The 14,337-nt window shown below is 35.2% G+C and overlaps 1 protein-coding gene across 1 annotated transcript in view; it reads right to left on the bottom strand.

Annotated features, from left to right (window-relative positions):
• The window catches only part of LOC141394500 (uncharacterized), an 809,570-nt gene that overhangs the window by 73,870 nt on the left and 721,363 nt on the right, over positions 1–14,337 (bottom strand). Inside the window, exon 8 of the mRNA XM_073969009.1 lies at positions 7,775–8,434. Within this exon, the coding sequence (XP_073825110.1) occupies positions 7,775–8,434 (660 nt within the window). The remainder of the gene's footprint in view (positions 1–7,774; positions 8,435–14,337) is intronic.

Raw genomic sequence — 14,337 nt, 5'->3', positions numbered from 1 at the left:
CGTCTAAAAATTTGGCTTAGAATTTCAAAATACCTCAAAACGGTTGGTTTCGTTATATGGGGGCTATTCCAAAACGTGGAAGTATTTTCTTACATTTTGGTAAATAACACTGTACCACACAAAAAATAATTACAGGTGAAATCGGGTAGATTATGAAAGAGGGCCGAAAAAAAAGACACGTGTATCGGTGTTTTGAAAGCTTACGTCGTGAAGTACCCTAAATGCGTAGGGGAAGTTCCCCCTATTTGTAAATTTTTGGAAATATTCGAGTTAGGATTGCTTGGAATCCTTGTATTTTAACTATATAGTGTCTTTGGCAATATTACTGTCAACAATGCGAGGAATCTTTTAGTTATAAAATTTAACCCTCATGTGAGTCAGTAAAGGGGCCTTTTTGGTCCCTTTTCCTAAAAACGTTTTAAATCCCCTTTAAAGCGTGATCGAATCGGATCCGAATATTCTACAAAAATATTCGCCACAAATATAGCAAAACCATTTAAATCGAGTGCACAACATCTTCTGGGCGAATTCATGACGAAACACCATCAATAACGTTTTTCTAATGTCCAAGGATAAGGAAAATCTGGACAAAACTCGTAAAACATGGCCTTAAACTATTTCAAAAACAAGATAGTACAAGTTACGTTTACAAATTGATTTTGTTCAGAGACTCATAGTTAAATTTAATTTCGAACATTTCTTCTTTGGAAACTATACCCATGAAGTGAAGTATTTTGGGAGATTTTGACTCTGTGTGAAAACATTCAAAATTAACATTAACAAATTTGAACAAATAATTTCTAAATTTAATATATACATTTCTGGTGCTATTTTCATAAAAAGTATTATACCTAGATAGGTAGTTTATTCTAAAATTTGTAGTGAAATTTTATGTAGAATTTATCTTCTTTTGGTACTATTTGTCTAAAACTAAGTTTGATGCTAGTTTCATGCATCAATTCACAAAATGAACGAAACAAATTTCATTAAAAAATATTTTCGTGTTTTGTTGGCAAAATTGATATAGATATTTCATTTCATTGTATAATAAATACTTCATTTCTTCGGTGACTTATAGTGAAATTTTAGCGGATAATATTTTTGTCTTTGACATTATCCATCTAGAATGATGTTTTGTGGGACAACTTGGCATAAACATAGATAAAGTACAATACTAACCCTAAAACGTGTTTTTGATTTTTACAGGTTCTGAGCTTTCACGTAAGATATAGAGTAATGATGTATTCTTGGGCCTATATTGAAATTTTATGGCGAATATTTTTGTAGAATATTCAGATCCGATTCGATCACGTTTTTAGGAATAGGGACGAAAAAGACCCCTTTAATGACTCACATGAGGGTTAAATTTTGTAACTTAAAGATTTCTGGCAATGTTGGCAGTAATATTGCCAAAGACACTATATGCCTAAAATGCAAGGATTCCAAGGAATCCAAAAATTTACAAATATGGGGAACTTCCCCTACGCAATTAGGGTACTTTCCGAAGTTAACTTTGAAAACGCCGATGGTAGTGTCTTCTATTTTTCATAATCTGTGCAGGGTTTCTTGTAATTTAAAAAAAAACTGCATTTTGTTGTACTGTGTAATTTGTTTGACCACTAGGGACTCTTAATGCCAAATTATGGCTATTTTAATCTTAAAAGTACCTGAAATTGGGTGGTACCGTTATATGGGGGCTATATGAAGGCATAGACATATTCCGACAAATTTCAGGTGGAAACGTAGACCTATATTTAAATTTTTTGGAGAAGTTTTGTGACCACTGTTAACCTCAAATATCAAATTGCAGTTTGTGCGGACCAAAAACGCAGCCAAAATCCTCAAAGCGCCTAAAATCCGGATGTATCGTTTTATGAGGACTGTACCGAAACAACTAACAATTGTTGGTGGAGAAATTTTGTGACACTGGGAACCTCAAATGTCAAATTAGAGCTGGTTCGGGCTAAGGAATACATCTAAACCCTCAAAATACCTAAAATCCGGAGTTTCAGTTATAAAATCCGGAGGTTCCGTTATAAAAATTAAAGATAGTAGTTGGGTCAAAAAATTTGGTAATAATCCTAAAATTACGTAAAACCGGACGGTATTGTAATATAGGGGCTGTACCAAAATATAGACCTATGTTGACAATTATGAAATAGAAATAAATCACGATCGTTTTAGTCTTAGTGTTAAAGATGAAGTAGAAGCTTCCTCTATTGTATACAGCGAAGAAAGGTAACAAAATTTTACCTGAATAATTACACACGAACGTGTAATCTTTACAACGTTAGAGTACAAACACTCCAACCAGAATAATGTAAACAAAGCGGCAAGTCAGATAACCTTCGCGCCAATTCGTTAAAATCTGTACTTTGACATTCAATTTTGTGCAATTAAGTACCCAGCAAAATTTGACGGAAGGGGTTCTTTGCGATGACGTGATTTCATGTCATCTTTTGCATTGGTTGAAAGGAAGTCGTGAAAGATCCGATCTTTTTTTCATCAGCATTTGTACCCATTCCATCGATCCAATAGAGATGATGTTTGTGTTTTTATTTACACACCTGTTTATTTTCATTTTGGTATGTTCCAATACTGCAAAAATCTACTAATTTTTACTATTTTTTCCGATAACATAAAGGAAAAATTGTTATCGTAGTAAAAATAAGTAGATTCTTGCAGTTTCTGGAACAGACCAAAGTTGTTAGAACTGTCGTCGTGATGTTGTCTTACATTTCCTGCATATCAAACAACTAAAACTTCTAAACAATTGGTATTATATGAAGTCCCTACCATCGAGCTAAAAATAGAATCGGACTGCACACATTGCTATTTTAAAAGTTCCCTTGTCTGTTCTAAATCTGACATAGAATGAAATCAATCAAGTCTCGCTTCTTAGAATTTGAAAAAAAGTCCGAAACGAAAAGGAAGAAGAATCTGAAAATAAAGAAGAAACTACTTTTGGAAAGAAACAATTAAAAATAAATTAATTAAACATAAATGGTATTTTCCATAAAAAGTCTCTCCTCCCCGTTCGTTACATTTTGTTCTTAGAGATCCCTAAAGCAAGCCGGGTTGTAGATCCCTACATATTTCCGTCACTAAACAAAAGAGTATAAATTACCAAAATGTTGTTATAAAATAACAAAATTATAAAATAAAAGTAATTTACGAAATAAAAATACTTAAAGGAGTGCATTTGGAGTCCATGTTGAAATCTGAACTGGTGATGGGAAGATAATTGAAAAAACCTTTTGTAAGATGAAAGAATATCAGTTGCGGAGAACGGAGGAAGTAATCTTTTGCGTTGCAGCGGTGGTGATTGCATTGCAATTTTGGATGTAAACTTTTGAAAAACTAAACTGATAAATTAATTGTAGCTATTTCATGAATTCGTTTGAATTAATAAAGAGTTTTGTTTTTCATGAAAACCATATTTCAATACAGCATTTCCATTTTCCAAACAAGACATGAAAATTTCATGCCAAGGGGTTGGTGAAAATGACATGCCAAAGCATTGGTTAAAATGACATGTCAAAGCATGGGTGAAAATGACATGTCAAATCATTGGTGGAAATGACATGCCAAAGCATTGGTGGAAATGACATTTCAACGCATTGGTTAAAATGACATGCTTAGGATCCAGAAAAGAACGTCATCTTTTGGGTTCCACGCTCATATAAAATTCATCGATGAAGATGCTAAAAAGATGACATGCTAGATTACTTGCACCCATGATTGAATGTCATCTTTGGCATCGAACATTTTGCTGGGTACTACAACAAACTTCACCACTGTTCAATTTCAAATAAATGGAGCCAATTCTTATTTAAACAGGTAGTTTAATCAAAAAATGTAGCAAAACCCTCAAAATACGTAAAATCGGGAGGTACAGTTATATGGGATCTATACCAAAACATAGACTAAACTATGTAAAGCATACACTTGAGTGCAAAAACATAGCGTTCTAGCTCAATTATTGCCGACGCTAGAGTGATTACAACAGACAGATGGACATGGCTAGTTCGACTCAGAATTTTACCCTGATTATTGCTTCGACGAGTAGCAAATAGGAAAACAAACTTAATAAAACCTTCGTTTTTTGGCATGAATAGTATAGGAAAATAAAACAACGCCTACGCGGGGTTAACCCTTTGTGGCCCGATATTGCCTGTGAGCAATTTGGCATGTTTGTGTAAGCGTATTTCCCACACCGTTTGAGATATTTATATATACTAAGTGGGAGTCGATAGCTTGATTTCAGAAGAATAGAAAATGGAAATTACTTTTAAATAAATAGCTGTATTGCCGAAATTATGCTCGTTTCAATATAAGTAGTCGAGTAAAAATTTGGACATGAAATAGTTTAGTGATTTTATAAAATGCCCTTAAATGTCAAATGAATTGACAAATGGCAGCCAACATTATTTGAAAAATCTTACTGAGATGTTTATCTAATAAAATAAAAAAAAAAAAAACAAACATTAAATTCACAGTTCTAATCAGTAGTTATATTTTTTAAGTTTGAAAGTTGCATGTTGGCAACATTGGGCCATTGTGGAAATAAAGTGGTTACATTAGTGGAAGATGAAAATGCTGGATAGTGATATTCAATCAAGTACACAGGGTCATAGGGACATTCGGACTTGTGAAAAAAGTTGTATTTATATCATTATTCGAAGATTGGACTTGACTTAAGAGGACATTGACACATTTTTGGTAGAATATACATTTTACATACAGGGATTTGTAAGATATCAAGCGGATAGCTGTTCAAATATTGATGATGATAATTTGATGTATTAGATGTATTAGATGAAGGGCAATGTTATTAGGTTTAGAGCCTGCATACAAAATAGAAAATATTTTTCAAACCCTTCTTCTCTGAAAAATGTCAATATGAACATTTCAAATTATATGAACAGCACCATATCAGTAAAAATTGGTAAATTTGTGAATTATAAATGATAGATAAATACCAATTTGCCTCTACAATTAAAAAAACTCATCAGTTTATGCTTTTCCACACCATGAATGATAAAAATATAATGGTAATACAAAGACTTTAGAAACAAAATTTTTTAATATTTATAACCACAATGGCCCAATGTTGCCCACAGGCCTTTCATGATATATCTGACATGAAGCTAGGTCCTTTAGTACAGTTTACAAGTTGTTAATTTACCAAGAAGCGTAAATTCCGCAAATTCCAGTTACCAGTTCAGGGAGGAGTTGGGTTGAACGATACCCTGTTTGAATGTATTCGTGGTCCTCCCCTCCTAACCTCAGGAGGTTTTGTCTGGCGGCAGGGTAAACAAAACGATACTGTATCCTCAACCTCTAGATATCCTGGTACAGTTCTACGTTAGGAGGACGGCTTTTACACTTCGTTTGTCAGAAATGTAGAGAGTTTCACAATTTGGCCATTCAAGTCAATTTGAGCATTTTGACGACTATTACCCTCGCACAATGGTTCAGAAATCGATTTTCCTGAACAAAACCCCAAAATTTTGTCGTCACCGATTTAATATTTTAAGAAACATTTTTGAAAAACATGTACTTTTTGCATATTTCTGGAGAAAAAAAATAGCTATTTCTCAGAAACTATAACAGATATCGTATTCATTATTTTTTTGTTGAATAGGATTGTTGTCTTTAAGACAACAGTGGCGTTTATATGTAGTGAGGTATTTTATTTTCCCCAGGTACTAAATTTTAGTGGACTAGAACTTTTAGGGAACAACATAGAACAACGTTTGGTTTCCGCAGAAAAATTCCTGAGAGTGTCCTTTTTCACCATACATTGGCAAAATCCACTACAGTAAATTTGTATGGGAAATTGGTGTTTTTTACAGTGTTTTATTTAACCTTCTTGGTGTCCGTTTAGTTCAAATCTGGTAACTCATTTTTAACACAGTTACAGTTGACCAATCGAACTACAATTTTGCACACTTTTCAGATTTGGATGACAATACATGAATATGAAAGCAAAACCAATATGTGTCCATTTTTTCCTATAGCCCCCATATAGCAGTACCACCCGATTTCAGGTATTTTGAGGATTTTATCTTCATTTTTAGCCCGAATTGGCTGTAACAGAAACTTCTCCACCAACAATTGTGGGCATAGGTCCAGGTTTTGGTATAGCCCCTATAAACGGTACCACCCAATTTCAGACATTTTTTTAACCACTGGGTTAATCCGGTTAAGTGTAACCGGGGTATTATTTTTTTAAATTAGTTTTTATTTTAAATTTTGTTAATTTAAATTCAACGACAATTGCAATTTTCAAGTAGAGAGTTTCTTGTCACAAGGACAACGGCCGAGACTCGAACCCAGGACCCTAGAATATATAAGTTAATTGGAAATATAAATTGATTTGCCTCTGTTTTAATGGTATGGACAATATTCTGCCCTTGCGAAACGTCCCTTACTACAACACCCCTGGCTAATCCATTGATTCCATGGTAGTGGCTTCTGCTACCCAAGATAGCAGTTTGGAGTGAACAATACTTTGATATTGTGTATCCATCAGCGTTTTATGAAGCTGCCGGTAGGGTGATCGGAGTAAACTGCAGCTGCTCCAGGGGCACTGGATATCTATACAAACCATTGCGTGGTTAGGCCTACAACTTTAAGACGAAATAACAGTAGTGTTGACTACTGCAGACTATGCGATGATGGAGACGAGAAAAGATACGGCCGTACCTCTACTTTGCAGGTGCTCTATGTTGAAGACAAAAGGCCCTGACTACTTGACAGATACTTTCACCTTCTTATCATACATAGATCCCATAACCCTCTCGAACTTTGCTATAATCCTATCATGGTTTGACAACTAAATAAAATTTTCCTTTCGTTCCAGCACTCCTTAACTACAAAACTTCCAGGATAATTAAAATCGTCTTAGTCGCAACTTCGTTCCCTACTAACAGCCCACAGGGCTCCGATTGAAGTAGATGCTGTTATGGTTTGTATTTGATATGTTAAAACTGGTGTCGTTGCCAACGAGGTTCCGAGGTCAGTGTCTTTAAGATATTTGTCAACAGGATTCAACGTTTTCCCGACTACCTTTAGCGGATGTTAGCAATATAAATAAACAACATAACTCTTCTACACATATGTAGATATGCTTTATGTATCCTAAATGTTTTTAAAGGTATTGTATCGGAGGTATGACATAAATCATATAATTTGGTAGAGGACATAACAAAACCGAAAAATAGGAAATGAATTTTTAATACAAAAGGAACAAATATTGTAGTGTCAAATGAGCTTTAATTCAATTTTATCATATTTCACGTATGTGTGTGTATTTATATCCGTGGATAGAAAATAAGTAGTTTGGGACTTTTGATTAAAGCTCGGGAATCGAATATAACTATAACCACAGCAAGCGAATGCACATCGACACAACAACGAAAATTCATTTCCAATTAAAATTTCGTAACTCAGCAAATATTCTGGCGTATGAAATAAAAATAAGAAGAGGAAGATATTCACATACATCCGCATGAGGCGGCCAACTGAATTATTAATAAATATATGTATGTATGTAGGATGCACAAGGCCCAAAACTTTTCCCTCTGGAATTCATAGACGACAAAGGTGCGAGGCGGGCAGTGCCTCTGAAAGTTGTCGCATGTCGCTATTTGCCAGTACGAGAATAGTGGTTATGTGCGTATTTGATGTCGATTGCTGTTGTAATTGAAACAGTTCTTTACTTTCTAGATTTCACTTGTTTTTGTTGTTTGTTTTTTTTAATACCTACCAAATTGATGATGGTCCACTGATGTCGATGATGCTGGATACTGATGATGTTTGGTGGATTTCTTTAGGGTACCATGACGCTGTTGGCTAGAACTTCCTGACTGATGCTGCATGCTGTCCATGTGATGTTTCTTCTCTTGCCGCTGTAATGTACTGCAGCTGCTTTTAGTGGAGCTTATTGATGTGGCGGTTGCGGCATCGGTGGTGGTTGTGTTGGCGATGGTGCTGGTGACGGAAGCAGCGGCCGCATTTAAGCTTGGCACATTGTGGCTGCCACTTTGAAAACTGTGTTGGCTACCGGAAGCAGCCACCGATGTTATATGTGGTGGTGGTGGCACCGGATATCCGATATAGTCGACGACATACTGCGTTAGTGGATCCCCAGCAATCCCACCACCACCACTACTGCCGCCGCCGCCGCCACCACCACAACTACTGAATGCAGACGGTGGTCTTTCGATGTAAATCTGTGTTGACGGATGTTGTAGTTGATATTGTTGTTGCTGCTGTTGTTGTTGTTCCTGCTGCTGATGCTGTTGCATTGCAGCAGCGGCTGACATTTTCATGCGCCACAGTGTATCCTGATTACTGCCAATGCTGGCACAAATGTTACTCGAATTTGTGTAATTGTTTTCGGATGAGGGATAATGCAGTGACGACCCTAAAATGAAAACCAACGAAAAGATTTAATTAAATTGGCAATTTGAGATATTGAAAGGAGATTTGCAATTGGAAAAGGCTGTAAACAAATATGCAATAATAAAGTATGAAAGTAAGTATGTGAATACATATATAAAGATTGTATTTTATTTTTGTTTGAATATCATTTGAATTGATAACGTGCAGAAAAATTGCTTGTTGAGCCTTCATCGAACAACTTTTGACCGCATGCTGCACAAACATAAACATATGTGGGTTGATGTTTCTCTTATTTGGCATTTAGGCATTAAGCGACGTTTTTTGAGTGCATAGAAAGCATGAGTTAATTTTCCGCAGGTATTCGCAAACCTTCAAAGGATGGTATACAAGAATTCGACAAAAATCTGGTATCGTCTGGAGAGCCACCATTGAAGCTATATATACCCACCTGCTCAAAATAATAGATACACCTTGCACATTCTTATTGAAAGTTCAGAATGGTTATTTGTCTTATATTTAATATAGGATAAATTGCAAGAATAGCATTAGCAACTGAGGCCATCAGCTAAAAAGAATGGTTATATTTATTTAAAGACATTGAGAATATGCTTTATCTGATATCTTAATGTTAGAAAAGTATAGCAATCAAAAACCAAAATAAGTTTCATTTACAATGAATTAAGTTTAGCCAAAACTGTTCATAATAATAGATACACTTCAGTTATAAGACCTCCGACAGCCAAAATTACACATGAACCGGACTATATACATCTGAAACTATAGGTAATATGGAACTTTTCTCATCCTGTTGACCTTTTAAAGGGCATTTAAATTTCAAAGGACAACATGTTTCAAAAAAAAACTATTTTAAATACTTGTACTCATCGTACTATGCTGGTGTTGGTGTCATATTAAAGAAGAGAATATTGGCTTTATATAATAATTTAATTTATTGCATTCATGGATAAAAAAGACATCAAAAATGTTCTTGAAAGTGTTAAATACTAAAAAATCCTTTGAAAATATCCTGCATTTTTTTCATAAATATATGTTAATATCCTTTATGTAGCGAAATACTTCCCGAAATTTCAATATCCTAGCTTTGTAAGTTTTCGTTTTCTTTTTGATAAATATTTACATGAAATTCTTCGAAAAACATACATTTTATTCTATGTCACTGTGCCACACGAACCAAATTAAAAAAATCACGAACAAACCATATTCTGAAGAAGGCAAAAAATAAGAAGACGCGTGTCCCGGCGTATTTCCCCGTCATTTTCACTTTAGCGGTTATGGGCCCCAAAGCTTTGAGGCCTTTTTGTCAAAAGGGATTATTTTGCCAGGCTCATATCTTCTAAATCGCTAAGAATTTTAATTTACTCTCGGAAGCAAAGTTGTAGCTCTGTTATACTCTGTTTTACTCTCTATACCATCTTGATACAAACAATTTGGAAATGTGTTCTTCCATTATATATCGGTAATCACAAGTACATATTCGCTTCTAGCAAAGGATGTGCCTGCACTAGACTAAATTCTGACTCCTATGCATTTCAATTTTTCGCTTTCCAGTTTTCACATTATCACGGTTTTCCTTGCCGAAATGGAAAACACAAAGTGAGAATGTAAAAAACTATAAGTTGAGGACTATGCTTAGATACTTGACTCCTCAATCGACATTGAAATTCCGTCAAGTCTAAGAGCTTTGGATAATTTTTCCAGACGAAAAACATCTGCAACAACCATCACCTATTCTAAACTATGTTAATTCCTCCTCGGCCCGGTCGCTATTAGGATCAACAAATTGTCGACTAAAATAACCCGCGCACCTCTTCCGATTTGTCACAACTTCGCTGATAAACATGACAGAATATCATATTTTCCAGTGTTCGATAATACCTTAACGTTGTCCACAATTTACTACAACAGGTTCCAATGCAGTTCTGCAGATGCTCTAGCCGCTTTTTCCGTTTGTGCTCACTGACTAATATATTGACTTCCTATGTCAGCTCTCCGGCTCTAAGACAGCAAGGGTTCGCTTTTTCGCTAATCCAAATGCCTCTGCTGGGCAATTATATCTTATTTCAGGCATTCGACCAGCAATATGACAAGCGGATGCAGCAGTGATGATGTTTCGAAAACTCATCTCTGCTACCCGAACATCAGAGGGATGAGGTAATTCTCTAAACCATTGGTTTGTGATTTCTCGGATTCCTTGCTAATTGCTTTCAATAGTTAAGGAAAGTAGGACGTTCAGAGGATGTTAAGAGCTGAGGATAGGAATATGGTCCTATCCAAAGGAGATTACGGGTTGCCAAGCTGTCAAGCGAACCATAGCAGTCTCCTCGAATTATAGGAGTGTCCTCTCTCACGGTGCAAAATGTGGGGCTGTATATTTACTAAAGCAGTTCTATGCCTATCTTGTCATTTCTTAGGCACAGGATAAATAAAAATCTCAAAAATGAAATTTCGTTTGCTGGTAATGGCATCAGTTGAGAACGACTGGATCCATTTAGATATTTTTTAATATTCGCCATAGACCAAATGGGCTATATCGGTCCACGTTTTGATTTAGCCCCCATATAACGGTACCACCCGATTTTCGGTATTTTTAAGGGTTTAGCTTCATTATTACCCCGCATTGACTGAAATTTGGTATTTAGTCTTCATTTGGAGTATACAATTTTCCACCAGAATTTTGTAGGTATAGGGCCACGCCTTCATATAGCCCCATCGAAAGGTACCTCCCGATTTTCGGTATTTTGAAGGTTGTGGCCTAATATTCCACAGAAATGGTTGAAATTTGGTATTTGATCTTCATTTGGAGTAGAAAATTTTCCGCCGGATTTTTGTTGGTATCAGTTCACGCCTTCATATAGCCCCGATAAGATCCGTACCTCCCGATTTTCGGTATTTTGAAGGTTGTGGCCTCAATATTCCTCCGAAATGGCTGAAAGTTGGTATTTGGTCTTCATTTGGAGTAGACAACTTTTCCCCAGAATTTTGTTGGTATAGGTCCACGCCTTCATATAGACCCAATAGAACGGTACCTCCCGATTTTCGGTGTTTTGAAGGTTGCGACCTCAATATTCCACCGAAATGGCTTAAATTTGGTATTTGGTCTTCATTTGGAGTAGAAAACTTTCGCCCTGAATTTTGTTGGTATAGGTCCACACCTTCATATAGCCCCGATAGATTGGTACCTCCCGATTTCGGTCAACAACACGGACCTGAGTCTGCTTGTAAGTAAATAAAAACTGAACAAGAAATAAAAATTACACTTTAATGAAGAGAAATTGAAGAAAGGTATTCCTTATGCAAATCAATCAGGATTCGGAATGAATATGTCTGAAGATTCTTCAGAAATTTTGCAGAGATTTTGTACATCTTAAATTTAATTTGTTGGTAAGATATTCACATTCTTATACTACTACCTTTAAAGTAGTCGTATATTGATTCAGGTAGTTTATATTTGACGTAGGATTTATTCCAAGAATTTTTTAGAATTTTCATTCCAAGAAATATGAAAAATGAATTCCAAGCACACGTTAACCGCAACTTCGTCGTTATATTTTTAAAGTGGCCTTGTGAAAAAGATGATAACAGCTAAATTGTAGTGGTTTTCTATATATGTATTTACATACAAATTGTGATTTTGTTATGAGGTTTAAGTTTGCAAACTTCCACCACAATATTTCATTCATCAAATTTTCTAGTTCTTTTAACGCGCCACAACATATCACACAAAATGTACGTTCAGATACTCAATTGCGCCTTGATAGTTGAAGCATCAAATGGAATTCTGTGTTGTCAAAAGGAATGCGTGTCGATATAGAAACGCATTTGTGTATGTATGTACGAACACATTTGACTGTCTAAATTGTTATTTCTATTTAATTTAATAATACACAGAAATCCATCTATGTCATTGTATGATAGTTGGATAAACATGGAAAACTCATACGCACACACAACTTCATACACATACTATGTACATAGTATGTATTTCAATTCACTGTAAACCGCAGCATACGTGAATGTGCGAGGATTTAGAAAAAAGTTTCCTACAATGGAAATACATACATGCCTGGATTGGAGACCAAAGAAGGAATTAAAATAAATGAAAAGTGTATTTCCAAGTTCTCTTTGTTAAATGTACATTTCATACATACTATGTATTACATATTTAATATTTTTTATTACTTGTTTGTCTAATAAAAACACAGCACTTTTTAATCAAATACTTTTTAAAATAATTTCCATCCCGTCTTTACTAAGTAGCATTCCTGCCTGTCAGTCTAATAATAATATCATATAATACAAGATTCATACACAAACATACATATTTGATTTTACTTGTTTGAATTTAGTCAGTCACGTTGCTAGCCACATGTTTGTTAATGCCGACATGAGCAAGTGACTACCCAGCCAACAATTTTTGCCGATGGCTCTGATATCAGATTTTTTTCCGAGATTTCGTAACCTTTCTTTCCGATTATTTTCCGAGTGCTCTGCACAATCTCGGAAGGGAAATTTTGATTTGTTTTCTTTCCGATTATTTTCCGAGTGCTCTGCACAATCTCGGAAGGGAAATTTTGATTTGTTTTCTTTCCGATTAGTTTCCGAGTACTCTGCACATAATCTGAAAGAATTTTTGATCTGTGTATTTTTCTCGCGAGCAAAAATCCCGAACTCTGGTTGAGAGTTAATTGTATACAAACAACGCCAGCGGCAAGGGAAATTTCTTTGCTTTGTTTGCATGCTGTACCTTGTTTTTTAGTTATTTCGCAGCAGTTAAGTGAGTAAGACGTAGCGGAACAAATTATTGTGTGTTTTAAAACAAATTAAAATTGGAAGTTTGCATACATATTTTGTAAAAATATGTTTATAATAACAAATATTGTTAATTCTATTTTAGATACGCCAAATAAAGAACAACATCGTGATGACACATGGAAACTTTATTAGGAAAAGTTGTGTTTTATAATTTTGCAAACACACAATATCAGCGGGCAGCAGCAATGAATACTATTAAATCCAACTTGTGAAGATGATGAAATAAAGAATAAAAAAATTCGCATTAAACATCCGAACATTTTCCGAAATATAAATCACCGGAATTTTTTCCGATTTTCGGATAAAACCTTACGAAATTATTCAGATTTTTTCCATATATCGGATAAAATATCCGATAATCTTCCGATTTTTTTTCCGAATATCGGATCAAATATCCGATAATCTTCCGATTTTTTTCCGAATATCGGATCAAACATCCGATAATCTTCCGATTTTTTTCCGAACATCGGATCAAACATCCGATAATCTTCCGATTTTTTTCCGAATATCGGATCAAACATCCGATAATCTTCCGATTTTTTACCGAATATCGGATCAAACATCCGATAATTTTCCGATTTTTTTCCGAATATCGGATCAAACATCCGATAATCTTCCGAATTTTTTCCGATTTTCGAATGTTCCTTCCGAGTTTTTTCCGAAATTGTGCAGATAATCGAAAATTCCCTTAAAATTTCCCTTTTTTTCATTCGAGTTTTTTTGCGAATTCGTTCAGAATTCGGAAAGAAACTCTAATATTCCTTCCGATTTTTTTCCGATAAAACTTTCCGAATTCGTGGGCACCTTCACACAATTTTGTTCCGATTTCTGAACGAATTCGACATCAGAATCGCATACTTGTGCAGAGTTTCGTTCCGAATTCGGAAAAAAATCGGAAAAAATTGTTAGCTGGGTAGTTGTCATGTCTAAACGAAGCTCTGGTCATGGTACAATAATGAATGGTAGAACCATGGTAAAATAAAACAAAGTGGAAAACGTTCGGAATAACTATAAAAGTGTAACCCTGCGGCAGTCGCAGAGGTACTTTCACAGAACAAAATACCGTTATATGGGGGCTATACCAAAACATGG

The sequence above is a fragment of the Musca autumnalis genome, unplaced genomic scaffold, assembly GCF_047663935.1.
Source record: "Musca autumnalis isolate F117 unplaced genomic scaffold, ASM4766393v1 scaffold_2, whole genome shotgun sequence".
Taxonomy (NCBI): Eukaryota; Metazoa; Arthropoda; class Insecta; order Diptera; family Muscidae; genus Musca; species Musca autumnalis.
Note: the sequence above shows the minus strand (reverse complement) of the source record. Positions and strands in the feature narration are given on the sequence as shown.